The following is a 26,229-nucleotide window of genomic DNA, read 5'->3' on the forward strand; positions in this document are numbered from 1 at the left end:
CGTTTGGTCTGAAGCCTGCTTAGTAATAATACCAGGTGCAGAAAGCTGGCTATAACCCAAATCTGACAGCAGCAGATTTTTGGACTAAAACTAAGAGCATATCAAAAGGATAGACTAATAGAAAATGGAGGGTGTATATTTGTTGCAGTAGACAAGAACCTCAAATACATCAATTATTTAGAAATTGAATCTGTTTGAGCAAGAATAAGTATCAAGACAGGATAGAAACTTATAATTGGGTCATACTATCAAACACTATACAAACAACCAAATGTAACCAAAAACTCACTAGTACTTATGTTCACCAGTCATACTGTCATAACTGGAGGAAACTTTTAATCATTCAACAATCAGCTGGAATAATTAAGTAAGCGGTGGACATAACAAGACATCTTCTGGTACAGTACTAAATGCTTTTCCTGAAAACTACTTAGAACAAATAGTTTAGAAGCCCACTCACTCACAACAGAAATATATTTGTTCTCATAAAAAAGATAAACTTGATTTAAGGAAGTTAAACAATGATATTGGTATCAGCGATTGTAAGGCAGTTATAGCGAGGTGGTTATGAAAGTACAAAGGGCAAATAAAACAAGCAAAAAGTTTTATATGTTTAGTAGAGTAGATAAAGTTTTCTGTGTTTGGTAAAGTAGATAAAGAAGAAGTAGTGTTAAACTTGAAAACTTTAGCTCTGGCATAAGCATATAGAGGAACTGTGACACAAATTAAAAAAAAAAAAGGGGCAAAGTATCTATTAGGCATATTACGTATGTAGTATGTGGACAGTTGGGAATGTGGGTCTCATGGGGAGTGTGCAAGGGATAAGTCCCTGCAGTCGCGCTATTTATCTGTGTCCTCGGTGGCTCAGCTGGATAGATCATCTGCCATGTAAGCAGGAGATCTGGTTCGAGTCCCAGTCGGGGCACACATTTTCCGCTGTCCCCATCAAAGTATGTCAACAAAGCCTGTCGGAAGCTGAGGGTTTCAATTAATTATCATTAAAAAAAATAGTTGACCAAGCATTGGATAGATGTGCAGATAAGACAAAACATTTTGATCACCTCCTTAATACCATGTTGGTCCATCTTTCAAACACAATACACCATCAATTCTGGCCTTGTGACACAAACAGTTGTCCTGTTGGAAAATGCCATTGCCACTGTGGAACATATTAAGCACGGTGCTCTGCAGTAATGTTCACATTGTCCATGGTTTGGTGCCTTTGATTACTACCACAGGTCCCATGGAAGCCAAGTGAATGTCTCTGATAGTATAATCTTGTCCTCATTGGCCGACATCCCTGATATGGTGCTTGTTTCAAGCAGCTGTTTGCCTGGGTGACAGAATTTCCAGACGTGACCATTGACCTGGTGTAACAAATGGTTCATCTGACCAAGTGAATGTTTCCAGTGATCTACAGTCAATACTTCTACATCTACATCTACATCTACATGACTACTCTGCAATTCACATTTAAGTACTTGGCAGAGGGTTCATCGAACCACAATCATACTATCTCTCTACTATTCCACTCCCGAACAGCGCACGGGAAAAACGAACACCTAAACCTTTCTGTTCGAGCTCTGATTTCTCTTATTTTATTTTGATGATCATTCCTACCTATGTAGGTTGGGCTCAACAAAATATTTTCGCATTCGGAAGAGAAAGTTAGTGACTGAAAAGGTCTCGCCGCGATGAAAAACGTCTTTGCTGTAATGACTTCCATCCCAACTCGTGTATCATATCTGCCACACTCTCTCCCCTATTACATGATAATACAAAATGAGCTGCCCTTTTTTGCACCCTTTCCCCTGTCAATCCCACCTGGTAAGGATACCACACCGCGCAGCAATATTCTAACAGAGGACGAACGAGTGTAGTGTAAGCTGTCTCTTTAGTGGACTTGTTGCATCTTCTAAGTGTCCTGCCAATTAAACGCAACCTTTGGCTCGCCTTCCCCACAATATTATCTATGTGGTCCTTCCAACTGAAGTTGTTCATAATTTTAACACTCAGGTACTTAGTTGAATTGACAGTCTTGAGAATTGTACTATTTATCGAGTAATCGAATTCCAACGGATTTCTTTTGGAACTCATGTGGACCGTCTCACACTTTTCGTTATTTAGCGTCAACTGCCACCTGACACATCATACAGCAATCTTTTCTAAATCGCTTTGCAGCTGATACTGGTCTTCGGATGACCTTACTAGACGGTAAATTACAGCATCATCTGCGAACAATTTAAGAGAACTGCTCAGATTGTCACCCAGGTCATTTATATAGATCAGGAACAGCAGAGGTCCCAGGACGCTTCCCTGGGGAACACCTGATATCACTTCAGTTTCTACGAACTGCAACCTTCCTGACAGGAAATCATGAATCCAGTCACACAACTGAGATGATACCCCATAGGTCCGCAGCTTGATTAGAAGTCGCTTGTGAGGAACGGTGTCAAAAGCTTTCCGGAAATCTAGAAATACAGAATCAACTTGAGATCCCCTGTCGATAGTGGCCATTACTTCGTGCGAATAGAGAGCTAGCTGCGTTGCACAAGAGCAATGTTTTCTGAAGCCATGCTGATTACGTGTCAATAGATCGTTCCCTTTGAGGTGATTCATAATGTTTGAATACAGTATATGCTCCAAAACTCTACCGCAAACCGACGTCAATGATATAGGTCTGTAGTTAAATGGATTACTCCTACTACCCTTCTTAAACACTGGTGCGACCTGCGCAATTTTCCAATATGTAGGTACAGATCTATCAGTGAGGAGCGGTTGTATACGAGTGCTAAGTAGGGAGCTATAGTATCAGCGTAATCTGAAAGGAACCTAATCGGTATACAATCTGGACCTGAAGACTTGCCCGTATCAAGCGATCTGAGTTGCTTCGCAACCCCTAAGGTATCTACTTCTAAGAAACTCATGCTAGCAGATGTTTGTGTTTCAAATTCTGGAATATTCCATTCGTCTTCCCTGGTGAAGGAATTTCGGAAAACTGCGTTCAATAACTCCGCTTTAGCGGCACAGTCGTCGGTAACAGTACCATCGGCACTGCGCAGCGAAGGTATTGACTGCGTCTTGCCACTTGTGTACTTTACATACAACCAGAATTTCTTCGGATTTTCCAAATTTCGAGACAATGTTTCGTTGTGGAACCTATTAAAGGCATCTTGCATCGAAGTCTGTGCCAAATTTCGTGCGTCTGTAAATTTTAGCCCATCTTCGGGATTTCGCGTTCTTCTGAACTTCGCATGCTTTTTCCGTTGCCTCTGCAACAGTGTTCGGACCTTGATGACCCTGTGCCCGCTGCAGTCATAACTGACAATGTCACTAGATCAAAATGAGAACACAGGGATCATTTATTGTGAAGCTCCATGATCAACAACATGCACTGAATGGTGTGCTCTGAAACAGCTGTACCTGCACCAGCATTGTACTCTGTTATCAGATCTGTGACATATTGCCATCCATCCTGTTTTACAGAGCCAACAAGCCTCTGACCTCCACATTCTGTGGTGAGGCATGGGTGTTCAACACCTTGTCACCTAATCATGGTTTCACTGTCCTTCAACCACTTTCCATACATATTCATGACAGCAGCAGGCAAACAGCCAACTAATTTCACAATATCCAAGATAAACATTCCCAGGCATTGAGCCATAACAATGTGTTCTTTGGCAAAGTTATTTACGTCATGGGATTCTCCCATTTATGGCTTTTATCATCACTACAGCCACTCCCCATTCATCTCTGCTCCAGTTATATACAATTTTCTTACCACGTTATGTGCCCAAAATGACACCAGGCAGCATTCAGTCTCTCAGCAAGAAGTGGTCATAATATTTTGGCTCATCAGTCTATGTACACAGTAGAACAATTCGTGATGGGAGGGAATCTGTACTGTAAAGAACTCTTAAAGAAACAGAGACAAATGCACAATAAGTTTAAAATAAAGTGTAGAACTATAGATACAGAAATGCTAAATGAAATGCATTTAGCTTTCAGAAGAGGCCTTGAATCACTACCATAGCAGAATATTATTGAAAGACCTCTCACAAAACCAAAAAGAAGTTCTGGTAAAAAGTGAAGGCTTTCATTTGGTGTCCAGGCATCCCATGGATGACACAGGGATTGAAACTGAGGATAGTGAAGTAGAACCAGAAATGCGACTACATCTTCAGATGATCCTTAACGAAGGAAGATACAGTTGTACTACCCAAGTTTAATTCTCTCAGCACTCCAAAGGAGGGTGATATAGATAATAGTGTCAGTAGTGTGAAGTAACAGCTGAAATCACTAAAACTGAACAATGACCAAGGGCCCAATAGAGCATGGACCACAATCTGTGTAGAATTTTTGATTGATTTAAAGTTTGGAAGGTAGGAGACAAGGTACTGGCAGAAGTAAAGCTGTGAGGACAGGTCATGAGTCGTGCTTGGGTAGCTCAGTTGGTAGAGCACTTGCTTGCGAAAGGCAAAGGTCCCAAGTTTGAGTCTCGGACCGGCACACAGTTTTAATCTGCCAGGAAGTTTCATATCAGCGCACACTCCGCTGCACAGTGAAAATCTCATTCTGGAAACTGCTAGATTGTTGGGAGGTAACATAGGTTGTGCCACTACCATCCAATGTCATTGGCAAACACCTGTTCTACAATCTTAGAACATAGTCTGCACTCAAACATAACGAGGTCAGTATACTGAACAGAATGAACATTCCATACAAGCCTGCGTGTATTCCAGTTGTGCAAAATGCAAGTTGTGCTTTTCTCACATGACATTATTAAAGCCATGAATCAAGGTAGTCTGGTAAATGCACTGTTTCTTGACTTCTGAAAAGCATTTGACTCACTATCATACCATTGTTTATTACTGAAAGTATTATCATATGTGGTATCAAATGAAATGTGTGACTGGACTAAGGAATTCATGGTAGGGTAAATTCAGCAAGTTATCTTGAATGGAGAGTCATCAACACAGCCCAAGGAAATGTCTTGGAACCCCTGCTATTTATTAGAGTCGACACAGTTGAATAAGTAATAGTGAGTAAGAGACATTTAGTGCCAGTAACTATATTTAAACTTCCAGGTAAAATACATCAAACACAACAACCAAGGAACATTATATTACACACATAAAACTCACAGCATACAACAGCACCAGAGAGGTCTATTATATTTCACATGCTGCACCATGTCACACGAAATATACTGTCCACACAATTGCAACACCCCCTTTGAACATATATTTTTTAGTTTGCCTTCACAATATAAACCAAATAGCCCCGCAGAGTTTCCAAACTTCTCTTTATCCAAGGGTTTTGTCAGAAGGTCAGCCAACATGTCTTCTGTGCGTAGGTAGTCCACGGCGATGTTCTGTCGCTCTGTGTGGTCCTGAATCAAATGGTGCCTTATATTAATGTGTTTTGTCCTAGCGCTAGTGACATCATTTTTAGCTAGGTTAATGGCTCGTTTATTGTCACAGAAGATCATTATAGGTTCCACGATTAAATGGAGTTCTATTTCACATATTAATGTTCTTAGCCACAATGCTTCCTATGTGATGCAAGATAGCGCCATATACTCGGCCTCCACAGTACTCAGTGCAACAGTTTTTTGCTTTTGACAGGACCATGAAATGAGACCACACCATTGATTTAAAGCAACAGCCAGTAGTGGAGTGCCTATCTCCCAATTCACTCCCCCAGTCTGCATCACTTGGGCCTTCTAGTTTTGCATTACCTTCTCTATGGTATCTTAATTCGTGGTTTGATATTCCTCTTAGATATCGGAATATCCTTTTCACAGTTTTCCAGTGCTTTTCCTTTGGGTCTCTGTAATATCTGATCACAATGGTGGCAATATCAGGTTGTGACGTTTGAGACAAATATAACAGGCTCCCTACTGCTTCTAAATATGGAATGTTCTTATCGCATTCCACTTCTGTCTCACTTATATTTAACATCACTCCTACTTCCATTGGAGTAGTTATGGGTTTACAATCACTCATGCCAAATTTCTTTAAGATTTTTTTTCTGTGTGTGGTGATTCATTTATGCTCAATTCTTGTCTCTTTTCATCCTTAGTGATCTGCATACCTAAATAACATTTAATTTCTCCCAAATCATGCACCTTAAACTTGGTTTGCAGCTGTTTCTTAAAACTTCTCATTTGCCTTTTATTTTCAGTCAGGATAAAGACATTGTTCACTTATATTTCCATTATTATCATCCTTTCTCTTTCCTTTTATAGTATATGCTGGGATCTGCCTTAGATTGCTTCATCTTCATATTTATTAGAGTTTTATCTAGACACTGATTCCAGCAATGTCCACTCTGAGTCTATAAATACTTTTTTGCGAAGCCAAATATTTTTCCTTTCCAGTCTTGTTTTCATGACTTCACTTGGTGGAATGATGTATATCTCCTCCTCCAATTTCCCTTTTAAATATGCCGTTTATACTTCCATATGGTGATTTGTTAAATTTTGTTTTGCTGCCAAGGCTAAAAGTTATCTAAATGAGGCATACTTGACTACAGGTGGAAAGGTTTCTTTGTAATCTACCTCTTGTTTTTGCAAATATCCTTTTATTACAAGTTGTGCTTTATATCTTGCTGATGAATTTTCAGGCCTCTTCAGAGTGAATACCCATCTTGCCTGTAATGGTTTCTTATCTGCTGGCGTATTTACCCATTCAAAGGTTTCGTTCTGAGATAAAGATTCCCAATTCCCTCTCCATCATTTCTTTCCATTCTTGAGAGTTTGGGCAGGTCATTGCCGCTTCTTCTTCTGTTGCTGACTCATCATGAACAAATTGGCTGCATACATCACCAAATCCATATATTCTTTCGATTTTGGTATGCAAGAAGAATGCCTTAAATTGTTCTCTTCCTTGTGTTCGTCCTCAAACTCACTGTCATCATCAATAGTCTCCATTTGCCTTTAACTGTCCTCTTCCTGTTCTTCACTTTCAATTTCTTCACATACGGTTTCACTCTCGGAACTAGGTGCAGTGGACTTAGTAGTCTTGCCCTCTTCAGAGTCCTTTCTATTTTCAAAGAGGACTACATCTCTGCTTGTAACTATCCTTTTATTCCATGGATCCATTAATTGGTAGCCCTTTGAATTCTCACAATAGCCTACAAAAATATACTTTTTAGCTTTTGGGTCCCATTTTCCTCTCAGTTGTTTTGGAATATGCGCCATTGCACCACAACCAAAAACCCTTTATTGCTTAGGTCAGGTTTCCTTCCTACACATATCACAAAGGGGGTTCTATTCCCGAATGCTTTTGTAGGTGCCTATTGTTCAAATATACAGCTGTTGATACCGCCTCTGCTCAGTGTCAGTTAGACCGTCAGTGAGAACGCACTGCGAGTTCCTGCTACTAATAAAGCAAGTACGCTGTTCGATTGTTACATATTTTTATGAGCTTCAAACAGGAGCGACTTATTTTCAGTTATCTGAGTAGTTACTAGTTTATTTTTGTAATTTCTTGCATGTTCGAGAGCTTACTAGGCACAACCTTTTATTTAAATAACAGTAAAGTGTACAGTACCATCATTGCTATCGACCCTCGTATCGTACAGGCTTTTGTTTGATTGGTTAGAAGAGCTCAGTGTCGGTTAGACCATCAGTGAGAGAGCACTTCAATTTCCCGGTGCTAATAAGGCAATTACACCATTTGTTTGTTGTATATTTTTACGAGTATCAAACAGGACCGACTGCAGTAATGGATAGGAACTGTGACTGTTATGTACAGATATGAGCTGAGTTGGCAACCCTTTGCTCACAGCTCCAGGCTGCATTGGCTTCCATCACACAGCTTGAGGCTGCTGCCAAGGGGCACCACTGTGGGGAATCGAACGCGGGGATGCGAGGGATGTCGAGCATGTCCCACGTGTCCTCCGATCAGTCCATTGCTGTGACCGCCCCGGGTACTGCCTGCACTGAGGCTGATCCCTCACCTGTGGTCATGTGGGAGATCATTCCAAAGTCTGGAAGGCACCAAAAAACATTCCGAGGGGCTGATCATAGGGACTCCCCAGTTCGTTTGATGATCATGTTTCAGGCGTTATCTGTGGCTGACGATGTCTCTGAGCCGGATGCAGTCATCCACCCTGTTCCAGAGGAAGCTTCTTGGCCCGCAAGATCTGGGCATTCACAGAGGGTGGGTTTACCGGTAGTTGGGAGCTCCAACATTAAGCGCATAATGGGGGCCCCTTAGGAACATGGCTGCCAAGGACGGGCAGGAAGCCATTGTGCACTCTATGTGCATTCCAGGGGGAGTCATTTCGAATGTGGAAAGGGTGCTTCCAGCTGCCATGAAGAGTACAGGGTGCAGCCAACTACAGGTGGTGGCTCATGTCGGTACTGATGACATGTTTAACTTTGGATAGGAGCAGATTCTGTCTGATTTTGGGTGGCTAGCGGAAATGATAAAGATTGCCAGTCTTGCTTCCGAGATTAAGGCGGAGCTCACCATCTGCTGCATCATCGATAGATCCAAATTTGGTTCTTTAGTGCAGAGGCGAGTGGAGGGTCTGAATCAGAGGCTCAGGCGGTTCTGTGACCATGTAGGCTGCAGATTCCTTGACTTGTGCCATCGGGTGGTGAGTTTCCAGGTTCCACTTAATAGGTCAGGAGTCCACTACACACAGGAGGCAGCTACTTGGTTAGCGGGGGCTGTGTGGAAGGGACTGAGCGGTTTTTTACGTTAGGGGGCATCCATCTAAAAGTGGGCAGGTAAAACACAATAAGGTAGTTGTAGAAACGATTGGTATTGTAGTTGTAAATTGTCGTAGCTGTGTTGGGAAAGAACCAGACCTCCAAGCCCTAATAGAAAGCACTGAAGCTCAAATAGTTGTAGGTACAGAGAGCTGGCTAAAGCTGGAAATAAGTTCCGCTAAAATTTTTTCATACGTTCTAACAGTGTTCAGAAAGGATAGATTAAATACAGTGGGTGGTGGAGTATTTATTACTGTCAGAGGTAGTTTGCCGTGTAGCAAAATTGAAGTAGATAGTTCATGTGAAATAGTATGAGTAGAGGTTATATCTGACAATCAGACTGAACTATTAATTGCATTGTTTTACCAACCCCCCAACTCAGAAGACATAGTTGCTGAACAGTTCAAAGAAAACTTGAGTCTCATTTCAAATAAGTACCCCACTCATACAATTACAGTCGGTGGTGACTTCAATCTACCCTCGATATGCTGGAAAAATTATATGTTTAAAGCCGGCAGCAGGTGTAAAACATCATCCAAAATTGTACTGAATTCTTTCTCAGAAAATTATTTTGAACAATTACTTCATGAACCCACTCGAAGCATAAATGGTTGCAAAGCATACTTGACCTTTTAGCAACAAATAATCCTGGACAAATAATGAGTACTGTGACGAATACAGGGATTAGCAACCACAAGGCAGTTGCTGCTAGGCTGAATACCGTAACACCTACAATCATCAAAAAGAAACACAAAGTATTTACATTTAAAAAAGCTGATAAAAATGCTCTTAACGCCTTTTTAAGAGACAGTCTTTGCTTCTTCCAATCTGATCATGTAAGTGCAGAAAAGTTGTGGAATGTTTTCAAAGAGATAGTATCGACAGCAATTGGGAGGTACTACATAAATTAATAAGTGATAGTACTGATCCCCCATGGTACACAAAACAGGTCAGGCCATTATTACAGAAGCGATGAAAAAAGGATGACAAATTTAAAAGAATGCAAAATCCCCAAGATTGGCAAAATTTTACAGAAGTTCACAAAATAGTGCATACTGGAATGCGAGATGCTTTTAATAATTTCCACAACGAAATTCTGTCTTGAAATCTGGCAGAAAACCCAAAGAGATTCTGGTCATACATAAAGCACACCAGTGGCAAGACACAACCAATACCTTCACTGCGTGATAACAACAGTGAAGTCACTGATGACAGTGCCACTAAACCAGGGTTATTAAACACGGTTTTCCAAAACTCCTTCATCAAAGAAGATGAAGTAAATATTCCTGAATTCCAATTAAGAACAACTGCCAAGATGAAAAACATAAAAATAGATATCCTAGGTGCAAATAAGCAGCTTAAATCACTTAATAAAGGCAAGGCCTCCACTCCAGATTGTATACCAGTCAGGTTCCTCTCAGAGTATCCTGATAAAATAGCTCCATATTTAGCAATTGTATACAACCACTTGCTCACAGAAAGATCCGTACCTAAAGACTGGAAAATTGCTCAAGTCACACCAATACCCAAAAAGGGAAGTAGGAGTAATCCACTGAATTACAGACCTATATCACTAACGTCAATTTGCAGTATGGTTTTGGAACATATACTGTATTCAAACATTATGAAGTACTGGAAGGAGAATCAGCATTGGTCTTTTTTTTTTTTTTTGTTTTTTTTTTTGTTTTATTATTCGGTATTCGACCAATGCTGATTCTCCTTCCAATTCTATCCACTATTTGGTCGTGGTGCACAGAACACTCCATGGAGTCACCAATTAATTATGAAGAACCTCGAAGAAAATGATTTATTGATACAGTCAGCATGGATTCAGAAAATATCACTCTTGTGAAACACAATTAGCTCTTTATACTCATGAAGTAAGAAGTGCTATCGACAGGGGATGCCAAATTGATTCCATATTTTTAGATTTCCAGAAGGCTTCCGACACCGTTCCTCACAAGCTTCTTCTAACCAAACTGCGTGCCTACGGAGTATCACCTCAATTGTGTGACTGGATTCATGATTTCCTGTCAGGAGGGTCACAGTTTGTTGTAATACACAGAAAGTCATTGAGTAAAACAGAAGTAATATCCGGCATTCCCCAAGAAAGTGTTATAGGCCCTCTATTGTTCCTGATGTATGTTAACGACATAGGAGACACTCTGAGTAGCCGTCTTAGATTGTTTGCAGATGATGCTCTCATTTACAGTCTTGTAAAGTCATCAGATGGTCAAAACAACTTGCAAAATGATTTAGATAAGATATCTGTATGGTGCAAAAAGTGGCAATTGACCCAGAATAAGGAAAAGAGTGAAGTTATTCACATGAGTAAGAAATCAGCTAAATTTCGACTCTTCAATAAATCACACAAATCTGAAGGCTCTAAATTCAGCTAAATACTTAGAGATTGCAATTACAAATAACCTAAATTGTAACAATCACATAGATAATATTGTGGGTAGAGCAAACCAAAGACTGTGATTCATTGGCAGAAAACTTAGAAGGAGCAACAGGTCTACTAAAGAGACTGCTTACACCACACTTGTCCGCCCTATTCTGGAGTATTTCTGTGCGGTGTGGAATCTGAATCAGGTGAGACTGATGGATGACATCGAAAAAGTACAAAGAAGGGCAGCTCGTTTTGTATTATCGTGAAAATGGGGAGATAATGTCACAGACATGATACGTGAATTGGAATGGTAATCATTAAAACAAAGGTCTTTTTCATTGCAACGGGATCTTCTCATGAAATTTCAAACATCAGTTTTCTCCTCTGATTGCAAAAACATTCTGTTGGCACCCACCTACATAGGGAGAAATGATCATCACGATAAAAAAGAGAAATTAGGGCTCGCAGAGAAAAATTTAAGTGCTCATTTTTCCCGCATGTTGTTTGAGAGTGGAACGGTAGAGAGACAGCTTGAAGGTGATTCGCTGAACTCTCTGCTAGGCACTTTATTGTAAATAGCAGAGTAATCACGTAGATGTAGATAATCTTTTGATAATCCAGCATCAGTTATCATGCTCCTTGCTTTCTTGATAATGGTCCTATTAGCCCTCTCAGCATCCTCATTTTGAGATGGGCTGTACCTTATGGTAGTTTGATGCCTGATTCCCATTTTTGCCTGAAACATCGCCAATTTTTGGTTAATATATTCTCTCCCATTATCAGACCTGATGATCTTAATCTTTTTTCCAGTGCAACTTTCAATCATATTACAATATTGCTCAAAAGTGTCACTCACTTGGTCTTTGGAACTAAGAAAATAAACATGAGTATATCATTAATAATCATCAATAAACATAAGAAAATAATAACTCCCACCTATGGATTTGCACTCCATTGGGCAACACACATCTGTATGGATTAACTGTAAGACTTTTACTAGTCTTAAAGGGTAGCCTCATTTGTTTTCCTTTTATGCATATCTCACAAGGGTCCTTGGATACACTGTTATTCTGTATTCCCTTTGCCATATCACTTATTAAAGACATACTCTAACTATTTAGGTGTCTAAGTCTGTGGTGCCATAAAAAACCTTCCACTGAGTATACTGAATGACTAATATTTCTATGTTTACTGTTGATGGTATCCAACATAAAAGTGCCCCTTTTGTTACTCGCTGTAGTTATAACTTCACCATTTTCATTGATTACTCTTGCTCCCTGTATGTCAAAAGTGATTGTATTTCCCTTCATGACAATTCTCTCTACAGACAGTAGGTTAGTCACAACATTCTTTCCATAATGAACATCATGTGCTGCAACCATATCAGGTTCACCATTTACACTTAAATGTAGACCTAGTTTGCCAACCTCATACCTCTTCTGCTGAGTGTCTGACCTTGGGTTTGCTTATTCTCTGCACTGAGATGCAATATGCCCATTCTTGAAATTCTGTTGCACCTCACTGATTTCTGCCTTTTGTTTTCTGAATAAAGGAAGATGCAGTTTCCTTCTCCAATATATGACAGCTTGAAATACTCTTTACATCCTGTAGGATTTTCACTTTAACACTGTTGCCTATAATCATTATACCTGAGCTTTCCAGCCCCATAATCATAGGCCCATACCTTTCGGCCAGTCCTGCCAACAGTAGCATCTCTATCCATTCGTCAGTGATCTCAAACACAATGTCTCTCAGTCGGGGTGATGTGGCTATTATTTTGTTGACATATTTGTCTACACTCTTGCACTTGTCCAGCTGAGTGATAATTAACTCACATAATAATCCTACTTTCCTTGTAAGACCTCCAGCTACTATGAGATTGAAACTCAAAATAAGCCAAAAATTGATTATTTTAGGACGCTACAAACAGACATGTTTACGGTGTTCATGGCATGAATGAAAAATATAACACTTTTGCTAATAAAGTGCTTATCTTATTTTAACACTGTTCTGCCCCAAAACTAACCAATGTTAGAGCAAAGTCTACAAAGAAGCCATGGATTACTCAAGGAATAGAGGTATCTTGTAAAACAAAAAGAAAACTATATCTGTCAGTCTGAAACAATTCTGATGTTGATGCTATAGCACATTAGTGTGCTATGTCAGTATTGTGTTCAGTGCCGTTCTCCAGTGACATCAAGTGCTGTGGTTTTAATCATGTACTTGGCTTGTACACAGTTTTGCTGTCCATGATTGTTCTGTGCTACAAAGCCCATCTCATGGCTGCTTTAATCATTCTGCAACTTTTATCCTCCAGCTGCTCTTTGCATTGTGTCTTTTTAATCCTTGTCGTGTGTGGTTTTTTGTGTTAACTACTTTTTTAGATTTTTATCTCTGTTTTCACAGTCCCCCTATTATATGCTCTCTCCCATTATGTTCCCCCTTTCTTTTTCTCTGTTCCACCACATTTTTTCCTTTCTGCTGTTTTAAATGTCTTCTTGTTCTACCTAATATCTCTCAGATGAAGAGCAGCACCTATGCTGATGCCAGCCCACCCCAGGTGGGGGAATTGAAATAAAGAAAAAACAGAGGCAGTGGTACAGTGGGTCACTGTTCTAATATTATCATTATTATCTTCTTTCCTTTCTCAGACCTTAGGTCTGGTTAAAAATGGAAAGTGTCGTGGACCTTGATCAAGTGTGATTTCCTTTTAACTGTACGGTATATGTTACATTGCATTTAGGAACTTTTGGGTAATTGAACATGTATCAATAATTACAGATTTCTGTAGTTGTATATATAAGTTTGGATGTAGCTCTATTGCGTTGATGTACTGGTGAATATTGTGTTGTATGACTCCTGTAGTTGATAGTATAATTGGTAGAATGTCAACTTTATCCTGATGCCACATATCCTCCTGTTTTCTTTTGTATATTTGTTGTATTGGGTATGGATATTTCGATTAGTTGTGTTGATTTCTTCTTTTTATTGGTGAGTATGATGTCAGGTTTGTTATGTGGTGTTGTTTTATCTGTTATAATGGTTCTGTTCCAGTATAATTTGTATTCATCATTCTCCAGTACATTTTGTGGTGCATACTTGTATGTGGGGACATGTTGTTTTATTAGTTTATGTTGTATGGCAAGTTGTTGATGTATTATTTTTGCTACTTTGTCGTGTCTTCTGGGGTATTCTGTATTTGCTAGTATTGTACTTCTGCTTGTTATGTGATCTACTGTTTCTGTTAACATAACAAGCGGATTTAAAATACTAGGAAATACAGAATACCCTAGAAGACATGACAATGTAGCAAAAATAATACATCAGTAACTTGCCATATTATTATTATTATTATTATTATTATTATTATTATTATTACCCATCCTTATGTTCCTCCCAGTAGCAGCTATTCACTGATAGATCAGTGGGAGGCTAGTGCCCTATACTTCAGTGATAACTTCCTATCTTATTATTATTATTATTATTATTATTATTATTATTATTATTATTATTATTACCAGCACCACCACTCATCTTTCCCATATAGGGCTACTGGCTAGAATGGTTGGAGCAATACTTGAGTGCTAGACTACCGGTACCAGCAAAAATATGCACTCCACGTCTAGCAGTTATTGATGAAACTGCATGGGACTACTGTCTAGTGCTTGATCAATGGCAACTCAAGTTGTTTACATAAACAATGTACCACACTGCATGCTAAATAAAGATTTACATCCATCCTATACAGCAGCCCAGCACAGACTGAATCCATTCCCCATGAATTTCCTGGTGGGTAGGGGAGGGGAAGTGGGAGGAGGAAGGGAGGAGTTGGGAGTTAGTGATGAGAAACAGTGCACTCTGCTGGTGGTGTTGCAAACTAGGTGAGTTGGTCTCTGGACCTCAAGGTGAACGCACAAAATTTGATATTCCCACAAATTAATTTGAATTTCCACCATTTAGAGGGGAGATGAAAGGTAGTGGGGAGGGTGGTGGGGGGCGGGGGGAAAACCCATTGTATCATCAGGGGTGGAGGTGCCCTGGAATGTAGGCAACCCATCCTTTGCCCCACTACTCATAGCTAACAGATCGCCATCTGTGTCTACCCTTTAATAGGGAATGCTCACAGCCAGAAGACTCAGTGTGGTGCAGACATGTGACGTGAGCAGGCAACCATGCCATAGAGATGCACTAGTGCTTCCTACAGCCAACTGAGCAAGTTTGAAAGAGTCAAATTGTGGCCTTCAGTATGGCGAGATGGTCCTTCCAGAGCACTGCTACACAAGTTGAATGTGCTGTGTCAGTTATGCAACAATGCTGGTATCAGTGGTCACACGAATATTCTCACATCGTTAGATGAGTTTCTGGGTGTCAATGCAGCACAGACCATAGTCAGAATCATCGTGTTGTAAGGGCAGCAGTGGCAGATCGTACAGCTACCACAGCACAGGTAAGGGGGCTTATGCGCCCAGACATGTCAACACGAACTGTTGTGAACCAGTTATTGGCAGCAGCACTACAGGCCCGCACACTTCTAGTCAGTCTTCCACTCGTGCCACACCATCGACGTGCACAGTGTGACTGGTGCCGTCAAAGTCACTTATAAGATGGAATGGAGACAAAAGCAGATTCTGCCTGCATGAAAGTGATTGTCATTTGCATATTTGACGTATACCTGGTGAGTAGTGTCTCACAGAGTGCAAAATACGTTGGCCCCAGCCCAGGCCTTATGGTCTTGGGTGTGATAAGCTACAACTCTTGTACATCTTTGGTGTTTCTGGATGGGATGCTAACCAGCGCTCAGTATGCTGCTAGAACCATTCTTTTGCCATTCTTGCAACAGGATAATGCTCGCCCACAAACTGCCCATGAAATTCAATGGGCTCTGCAAGACATGCAGCAACTTGCCTCCAATCGAGCACGCATGGAATGTGATGGAATGAGAAGTGAATCATGCAACTCATCACCAACGACCCTTAAGCTAGGTTTACACTAGCAAGTCGGCTGCAGAAGTTATTGCAAGCTGCTTGCAGCTTTGTTTATACAGCAGCACAAGACTCAAGCAAGATTCTTCCACAAGTTCTTTGGCAAGAAACTTGCGTCATCAACTTGCTGATACTGTTTACATATGCTTTCAGTACCACTACGACTGTGAGCCAAAGTATAAAATGACAAGTAGGTGGGTGGGATATGCTACAGCTCTTGTAATTGCAATGAAAAACATGAAAAAGAAAAACAGAAGCATTTGGGTTAGAGTGGATAATGAGAAGATCGCAGAATGGTGCCCATAATAACCTTTTGAAAGAACTTAGTATCGAGAGCATGGATACTTATGAAAAGTTCTGCAGAATGTTCTCAAATCATCTGGAGTGTTTGTTGACGTTAATAGCGCCTGTCATATAAAAATGAGACACAAACTTCCGTACTGCTATTTCAGCAAAGGAACGTTTGCTAGTCACTCTACGATCTATAGCTACAGGTGGGCTACGAATAAAATAGGCCTTTCATTTATTTATGTGGAACATACAACCAAAAAAAGTTTGAATTCTGAAAGCTTTTCTTTGTAGGAGACTCATACAAGTCCCTAATGTACTTGTTTCATATTCCTGTCAGCACGATTGGTATGTGAAAACACAATAGTGAAATTAAATTTTTATTGAAATAAACTGCATTTTACAGAATGATATGCTTATAAAAATGATTTTTTTCTGTTTCTCATAAAATGGAAAGTGACAAGCTAATTAAACAGAACATGTAATGATTACACATCGTCTTTTTCTAGACTCCTAAAACTACTAGCGAGTGGATGCAGGTCGCGAAGGGGTTGTGTCTCCAAGTTATACTACTTTTTCTGTGTACTTCTTTCACAGATGTGTCGAATATCGACGAGATTTCATTTAATGCGCTCATCTCCTTCACTCCATCCTTTACGTCCCGATTATGCACGTCCCATATTTCAATGTATTATAGCTCTCCACGGCTTCAATAAAATGTTCTGTATCCTGATTCATCCATTCCCATTTCTCCTCCATTTCTGAAATTTGTTCCAATCTAATGCGTAAGAAAGTTGTATAAAATTAAATCACCACATTAAGTAAAATGTTAAACATGAATGTTATGCAGACGACATACTTACTATATCTTGCGCTTGCTACTTGCAAGAAATAGAAATAAATCCTAAAAGCTGCAAGTTACTTGCAGATACGTCTTGCGTGGTGTTCACACTGGAAGCGGGAAACGTGCAGCAGGTCACTTCCGCAATAAATTGCTACGGTCGCAAGTCGACTTGGCGATATGTTTACACTCGCAAATCGCGCGGCAAGTTCCTCCGCGCAAGTAAATTGCTGCAATAACATGCTAGTGTAAACCACAGTCTATTATATTAGACTGTGGTGTAAACCGAGCATTACAGAACTAAGTGAACAGATCAAGCAGGTGTGGCGTGACGTATCCCAGGACAGTTTTCGTTATCTGTAGGATCAACAGAATGCCAGAGTCAGCACCTACATTACCGCCCATGGAGGCTGCACCGGTGTGCTAACATGGGTGTTACTGCATGACTCAATATCTGATACCTCAGATCTACTTGTGCTATTGCTCTCTAAATGTAATCATTACATGTACTCCTTATTCACTGTTGCAACAATAAACCTTGACTGATATGAAACCTCTAAAAGATTGCACTATTTTTTTTTTCTGGCAGTGTATATTACAGTACCAGTTGCTGTTTGCCTATCGAACGGCTCCCACGAGCAAAAATTTAATAATTTAAAATGTTGTCGTACTCTGCTCCTAATTTTATGTTAAATGTCTAACACAGTAAGAGAAGTATTACAGTAAAAAACTTCGTGTTTGTCTTGAGACAGTGTAACTGCCGCCTCGCAAAGCTCCAGACTATATTCATTTTGTATTTGAGAATGAGGGTACAACTTAGTGATTCCCAACAAACAACATATAATTTCATGACCTTACGAAATGATTCTCTGGCTGATGCCCCTCAAAAAATGATGAAATGAAGAAAGTTTATCGCTTACTACATTTTCGGTCTTCATGCAGTTGAATTTCAGCATCAGGTACAACGTTTCAATGTTTTACTTCTTTACTACTAACTCTATTTAGAACACACTTTGCAGACAGTATCTGCATATATCACTGAATGTAGCCTACCTGCAAAATTATATCGCCGTACTACGTATAGTTCAGGAGATATGACATCATACACATTCAGACACATGAAAAACTTGCTTTTACTTAATGGAGCCCAAGGTATGCAGACTATATTCATCCAGGCTTTCATATGTAGAGCACTTAGCGCCATCCAACAAACTAAGTAATATTTCAAACCTTTCTTAAACTTGCTTAATGTCAAATATTTAACACATTACTGGTAACATGTTTGTGAAGTAACCACACTTTGAAGCTGTTTTATGCGTGGGAGTTCGATTCTTCAAGAATCGGTGGTTACTGATAAATCGCTGCTTCGTTGGATGTCGTAATTTCAAATGAGTTGGTTTTCTGACATTTTCAACGGCATTGGCGTTCTACAAAGACGGTTCGCCATGCTTTATAACTTATTACAACAGACTCGACAATGTAATTAAGTGCAGTGCAAAACCCCAAAAATTGATTTCTCTCTCTTTCTGTCCAATAACGCAAAAACGCACTAGCTATATCTGAGCTACAACATTTGTCTCAAACAAGCTAAATGCCCTTGCATTATGTTCTTCAAAGCTTTAAACCAAATTCAGTCCAGATACGTAACACAAATCGTTAGGAGAGCTACGTACAATAACCGAAATACTTCTGAACGGATTCTGTCAGTAACAGCGGTGTAATGACAGTCAAAAATATACAGATCGCTCGCGCTAACATTTCGCTGTACCGGTCACCTGACCTCGAAGCAAAGTACGTAACGACAAAAATCCTGTTCCGCATATATTTTAATGCTCATTCCAGATTTATATATACTCAAAATATTCTTTCAGCAGTAATACAGGGTAGCGGTCTGCACATGTCGGTGGTGGTCTGCTGATAACATCAAGCTATTCCGTACTGCGCGCCTCACAGGTCAGTGAAATTAGTTTGTTTCGCCCAAGTTCGGCGCACTTCTTAAGTTTGGAGATGTAGCCGTTTTTATGAGTCTATGATTTGCTTTGATTTTGATCTGATTTTTATTTGGCCCTATAAAATTACTTTTTGTACAAAGATTGCACTGCAATGTAGGACAAGTCAATGAATACAATATCATATGGCCAGAAAGAGTAGAAAACCGAACGATACTCTAAACAACATAAATACAAGATATTATATGTACGCCTAGATATAAGTAAAGTATTACACAGCCTATCTTTAGGAACAACGTTCTCATATCCCTAACTTAATGTACCGAGTGCTAATCGTGAAAGAAATAAAAGACTAAAAATGAGATACAGTTTCGTTTCTGGTTTGGTTCGTTCTTTATTGGTATCCGGTTGCCTGACCATACAACAATTCATTCAGTTTCATTACTGAAAACACCAATGCAAACATACTGGATGAGCGAAAGGACCTGTAGGATATACTGTTTTGCTTGAGATATTGAATAAAAAATGAATAATTCTGATGTTGTATTGGTAACAAACACAAAGGAATAATTTCTCTTTGTGACAATCACTATGTGCTTTGAACTCAAAGACACAATTTCATAAGACATATTCACTCTTCACAGACGCATAATGGACAACAATGGAACACTCTAAATTAGTCCGAATACTCTTAAAATTCGCTGTTTCATACTCCTTCAACGAAGCCTAGTGATCGAAATGAAACCAGGACTATAATGTAAAGAAGTCCTTGGAAATTTACGTGCTTGCAACGGAGACGATTTTTGTTCAATCCAATGCCGTGCTATCCGTGGCGATGGCTTTCTGTGGTGGCTATTGCTGTTGCAGCATACGATCAAGAGATGTGTGTTCTCGGCCCCTGCCTCGATCCAGTATATAGAGATTTCACACCGACTTTCGGCTCGTTTTTGCTAGTTGTTACAGTCTCCTGCCACCTTGCCAGCTGCAACCTATATCCGACGTCACTGAGGAAGCTGCCATCGCCTTTACGATATCTATATGATGTGAGTTTTATCGCAACCAAGTAACAACTGATGACATAAAGTTCAGAACTTGCTTACTAAACCTTTAGGCTTACTTAGTTCTGTTCCACCCGGCTAAGCCGTTTGTTGTTCAAAGCATTCTCTCTCTCTCTCTCTCTCTCTCTCTCTCTCTCTCTCTTTTTTTTTTTTTAGACCTCATCAATTAACAAAAAGGAAGCTAATGACTCATACATACTGAAAGAGATAGAATATCGTTTTGTGCCTAATATTCAATTAATAATTCATGGTTAGTATTCATGTCAGTTTTCACTTTAGGAAAAGTACCACATCATGTCAGCAACAAAAATGTCACGATCGGCAGCAGTCATCAGATAATAGCACCTAAAATTTTTGCACGCAAAGAAAACATGAGCTGTAGAATTTCGTTGCGTATGTGCTCCTTAGTGGTCTTAGTAGCAATACAAAGGAACGCATGAGGAAGATGAGAAGAAAAATGGTTATGTAATTAAATTTCAAACGGTGTAGCGCTACCATATAGCTCACAGTAACAAAATGAGAGTATGGTATTATTAAAGTCGAAAAACAGCTCAATATGATTAATTAGCCAATGTCTCTCCAATTATAAACATTCCAGATATAAGTTTGCTTTTCCTGCAGTTCTTCGTTAAAATATAGGTGGTAATTTTAAATGTCACATCAGGGACAGCTCAAAATGGCAAGCTGCAGGAAAACATTGTTGTCTCAGTCAGTGTATTTGTTATGATCCTATTCTAAAAGAACTATCAGTATACGTACAAGCTGTAGCACAGGTAAGTGATATGACTGCAGGAAACCCAAAAAAGCGTTAATAATACTACATAGGTTGAAAATTAAATACATACTTTTCAGTGGAATCTGTGAGAAATGTGTTCCCAAAGCTCCTGAACTCGTCAGTTGTTCTGGTAAACAGCAGGTTTGTATGGTGTGACGTAAAACTGATATCAGTCTCCTATCACGAAGCAGGTACCAATAGATACACGAAAGAAAAGTGTGATTTGCTTCACTTCTTCCGCCCCTCACTCCTACATTTAATCAGTAAAGTGAGTACTAACATGACTTTCCTGCAGCTACTTGGCTGACATGTGTCATTTGTACAAATACTGCAAATTGCCTATCTTCATTTAAAAATAACTATTGTCAAAATAATTGTACAGGCTTAATAAAGAATGTGCATTCAAGTAGCATTGTCTTGTTAGAGGACAGTTAGTTGCTACCTGATATTTATTTTGCATTTTCAGGTATTGGCGGTATTATACCTGAGCACTTTTGCTGTAAGATACCTTTGGATACCTATGAAAACGTTTGCGAAGTACATTACAGCACTGGTTATTAGTGTGGTAAGTATTACTTCATTACTTCAGTTTTGGTGCAGATATTATTGTATCATGGCAACTACTATTCTAGAAACTATGTACTATGCACAAAAAATTCAATAGGAGGATTAATGAAGAAAGTAAAGCGCCGAATTTTTTTTCTTTAACAATTCTTTATTGAACAAATGAGAATTACACACACGAAAGAATGGTGTTTTATTTACACTTTTTTCCATGTAATCTCCATCCCTTTCTATGGCCTTCCTCCCGCATGAAACAAGGGCATGTAAGCCCTGTTGGTACCAATGCTTGTCCTGGTGGCGGAGCCAGTGCTTCACTGTGTGAATCACGTCATCATTGACAAAGCAATGCAAACTGCCTAGGCGTAACGTGTCTGTGCTTGTGAATGACAACATCATGTCCTTGTGAATGACAACATCAGCTTACTGAAACATGTCAGGTGGACAGCCGTGGGTGGTCTACCCAACCCATGTAGCTCCTCTGAACCACCTTCTGATGACCTCATCCTCTGTGCCCAGCGACTAACTGTACTTTTGTCGAAAAACAGATGCTTTGTAGACTTTACACAAGCGTTTGTGAATATTTCTCACAGTTTCTTTCTCCGCGGTAAGAAATTCAGTGATGGCATGTTACTTGTGATGTACCTCACCTACAGACGCCATTTTGAAATTGTTCTGCAGCACGCTATCTGTCGGAATTGACTGAAACTTGGCACGCTCAATCAGGAGATTTAAAATAATACATATGTAACGTTTTGAACTCATATCATTGTTTTTGGGGTTGAAAAAAATGTGGTGCACTACTTTGTGGGCAACCCTCATATCCTAAAAAAAGTCAAGACGGAGTATTTTTAGGCATAAAACAAATAAACAGGCCAAGGAAAATAATATTGAACTTCCAGATGACAATGGCAACATGATAAATGATTTGAAATTCACATCATTGGCTATTAAATTGAATGAATTTTTCTTAAAAGTGTGTAGCTGAAAACACATGTAGGGACAATGGACAAGTGGAAGAAAAAATGATAACCTTACTTCCACAGGCAATGCATACCTCACTACCAGACATAACTTTTACCAACTCATATGGAAGACAGTTAACAAAAACCATTACGTCACTAAAAAGTGTTAACTCTTCTGGCCATGATGGGATTTCAGCTTAATTAAGAAATTATTTTGCTGACTTGGTGGCACTACCCTTGATTTAGGTTCTAACCAGTCAATGAGTAAAGCTGTATTTGCAGAAAGATTGAAGTACCATATATAGCACTAACACCAATATACAGAAGTTGAGATAAGCAAGTGATCTCTAATTACAGGCCTATCAACCTCCTCCTCTATTCTCAAAATTATTGTGAGAAGGTAGCTCCCAAGAATACCAAACCATTTTTCCGCGGATAACCATAATTAACAATAGGGCATTTTAGCCTCCATGAAGGCAGTTCTACTGAGAAGTTAGTGTATCATCTAACAAGCTCTCAATTCTAATATATCTGAGCAATAAAAATTAGCATGTTGAATTCTGTTTGTCCAAGGTCTTTGATTGTGTTGATCACAAAATTCTGGTATGTAAATTAAAATGCCATGGCATAAGACATATTTCACTTGCTTTGATGGAGTCATGCCCTAACAATAAAAAAAAAGATCACATTAGCTGATGATGGACAGGAAGTAAGATTAAATGCGGAGTGGGGAAACACTAAAAATGATGTGCTTCTTGATTTAGTCCTGGGCCTGCTCCTGTTCTTGGTACAAATAAATGATTTACTTGGGACATTGGAGGACTATTACAAAACTGTAATGTTTGCTGATGACTCAAGTACATTGATAAAATGCCCAAACTCATCCAACAGGCAAAGCTAAGAGAATAGTGGATCAGGCCAATAGATAGTTCACAGCCAACAACTTAACCCTTATTTTTTGTATTTATTAATGTATTTGAATCCTCATATCACATAACTCCAAACAATTAAGAAAAGATGTTTGAGATGTATTTATTATTAGTTTATTTCTTCCAAACCTGACATTTACCTGGTCTTTAGCTTTATTTATGCTTTCTTGTAGTTGTACCATATTGGGGTTTTCCCTCCAACAAGGATGCTAGTGTCATCTGCAAACAAAGTATTTATTTGTCACTCAATGTTTAGATCTAGGTCATTTATGTACAGAAGGCAAGGATAGGCTCAAGTTTGAATCCTTGAGGGACTCCACTTTTATTATTCCTGCAACTGAAAAACATATTCTAGTGCTCTTATTTATTTCATATGTTATTATTATTCCTTTCTGTTTCTGATTTGTTAAGTATGAGGAGAACCATTTCAATACAGTGCCACACTTTTGAAACTCTTCCAACTGGATTCTGTGGTCCAAGATGTCAAAAGCTTTGCCTAAATCTAAGCAAACACTAGCAGCACTTTGTTTTTTTGTTATGTATGTCTAGAGCATTTTGTAGGAAATTATAAATGGCACTAGTCATTGATCTATTTTTCCAGGAATCATGCTGGGCATCAGTGAGGATTTTGTTCTTGTCCATAAATTTCATTAACCTGTTATACATGATTCCTTAGTGAGTTTTGCAAAAACTGATAACATTGAGTCTGGTGTGGAATTTTCCAAATTTGATTTGTCACCCTTTTATGAACAGGTGTCACTTTGGTAGTTTTAAGATAGTCAGGAAATGTCACAGTCAAGAATGATGAGTTGATTATCTATGCAAGGTGTTTTTCAATGTTTATAATAATTTCCTCTATGATGAAGTCTGGAATACCATCAGTTCTTGAGGACTTTTTTTTAAGGTTCTTGCTATGTGAATGATTTCATTCAGGGTGATTTAATAGAGACAGATTCAGTGGAGGAAAGAATTTACTTTGTTCTGTTGGTTGCTTGTGCTATCTCTCTTGTTCTTGATTATTAGGTCTTTTTTATTTCCTGCTTAGTGCTGCCTGAAGAAATTTGCAGTCTGTTGGGGGTTAGTAGCTCTAATTTTGTCACAGTTCATGGTGACATGTTCCTTTTGCTACTTCCTTCATGGTTAATTACTTTAGATATTGCTTAACTTTTATTTTCTGACTCTGGTATGAACTCATCATCATCCATTATTTATAATAATAATAATAATAATAATAATAATAAGTGACCCACCACAAAGGAATTACATGAATGTGACAGAAATTATTAGATGTGATGTATATGTACAAACAAATGATTACAATTTCAGAAAAGTGGATGATTTATTCAAGAGAAAGAGTGTCACAATTTTGAGCAAGCTATTAACACATTAGTCCACCTCTGGCCCTTACCCAAGCAGTTATTCAGCTTGGTGCTGACTAATTTTTTGGGTATCTTCCTGAGGGATATTGTGCCAAATTCTGTACAATTGATGCACTAGATCATCAAAATCCCAAGATGGTTGGAGGGCCATGCATATGTTGCTTCAAACACTCCCAACTGGGGAGACCTGGCTGGCCAAGGTCGGGTTTGACAAGTGTGAAGGGAAGCAATAGAAACTCTCACCCTGTGTGGGTGGTGGTTCTCTTGCTAAAATGTAAACCCAGGATGGCTTGCCATTAAGGGCAATAAAATAGGACATAGAATAATGTTGATGTACCACTGTGCTGTAAGGATGCCATGAATGACAACCAAAGGGACCCTGTTATGAAATGAAGTCGCACCCCTGACCACCACTCTAGGTTGTCAGGCTGTATGGCAGACAATTGTCAAATTAGTATCCCACAACTGCCTGGGGTGTGTCCAGACATGTCTTTGTCTTGAAATCTCATTGACTGGAGTAGAATTGTCTTCAGTGATGAGTCCTGCCTCATGAGCCCCAGTAACCAGCGAAGATGTGTCTGCAGACACCCATACAGCTGTGGGGTACCAACCTGACTGCCACCTTCCATACAGCCTGACAACCAGGATTGATGGTCAGGGGTGCCAATTCATTTCATAGCAGGTCCCTTTAGTTGTCATCCATTGCACCACTGCAACACAGTGGTACGTCGATAATATTCTATGTCCTGTTTTATTGTCCTTCACAGCAAGCCATCTGGACTTACATTTCATTGAGATAATGCTCACCTGCACATGGCATGAGTTTCTACTGCCTGTCTTCATGCTTGGCAGCCCTACCTTGGCCAGCAAGATTGCTGGATCTCTCCACAATTGAGAATATTTGGAGCATTGTGGGTAGCTACCTCCAACCAGGTTTGGATTTTGACAATCTAATGTGCCAGTTGGACAAAATGTGGTATGATATCCCTCAGAAGCAACTATACAACCAAATAACTGATTACATTAAGGCCAAAGGTGGACCAGCATGTTATTGACCTGCTCCATTTGAAAAGCTTTTTCTCTTGAATAAGTCATCCTTTTTTTTTCTAAAACTGTAATCATTTGTTAGTCTGTACATGTCAATCTCATCTACAAACTTCTGTCCAATTTGGATAATTCCTTCATGTTTCTTTCTCTTCTTTTTTTCTTGTCTTATAAAGTGTATAAGTATTAAGGAGATTATGAATTAGAAGGTTCGGAAAGAACTTCCTATTGTGGTACAAAATTCTATAACCGGTTGCCAGTGAACATTAAGCAGGAAACTGGAAATACCCAGGTACTTAACAACCAAGTAAAAGACTACCTCTTTAGTCATTTCTTCTCAA

The 26,229-nt window shown here is 39.3% G+C and overlaps 1 protein-coding gene across 1 annotated transcript in view; it reads left to right on the forward strand.

The window, feature by feature from the left end:
* Positions 1 to 19,789: 19,789 nt before the first annotated feature.
* Positions 19,790 to 26,229, forward strand: part of LOC126270104 (uncharacterized) — a 56,682-nt gene continuing 50,242 nt past the window's right edge. The window contains exons 1-2 of the mRNA XM_049974044.1: positions 19,790 to 20,220; positions 21,477 to 21,575. Of these exons, the coding sequence (XP_049830001.1) occupies positions 19,993 to 20,220; positions 21,477 to 21,575 (327 nt within the window). The 5' untranslated portion in view covers positions 19,790 to 19,992. The remainder of the gene's footprint in view (positions 20,221 to 21,476; positions 21,576 to 26,229) is intronic.

The sequence above is a fragment of the Schistocerca gregaria genome, chromosome 1 (assembly GCF_023897955.1).
Source record: "Schistocerca gregaria isolate iqSchGreg1 chromosome 1, iqSchGreg1.2, whole genome shotgun sequence".
Classification (NCBI taxonomy): domain Eukaryota; kingdom Metazoa; phylum Arthropoda; class Insecta; order Orthoptera; family Acrididae; genus Schistocerca; species Schistocerca gregaria.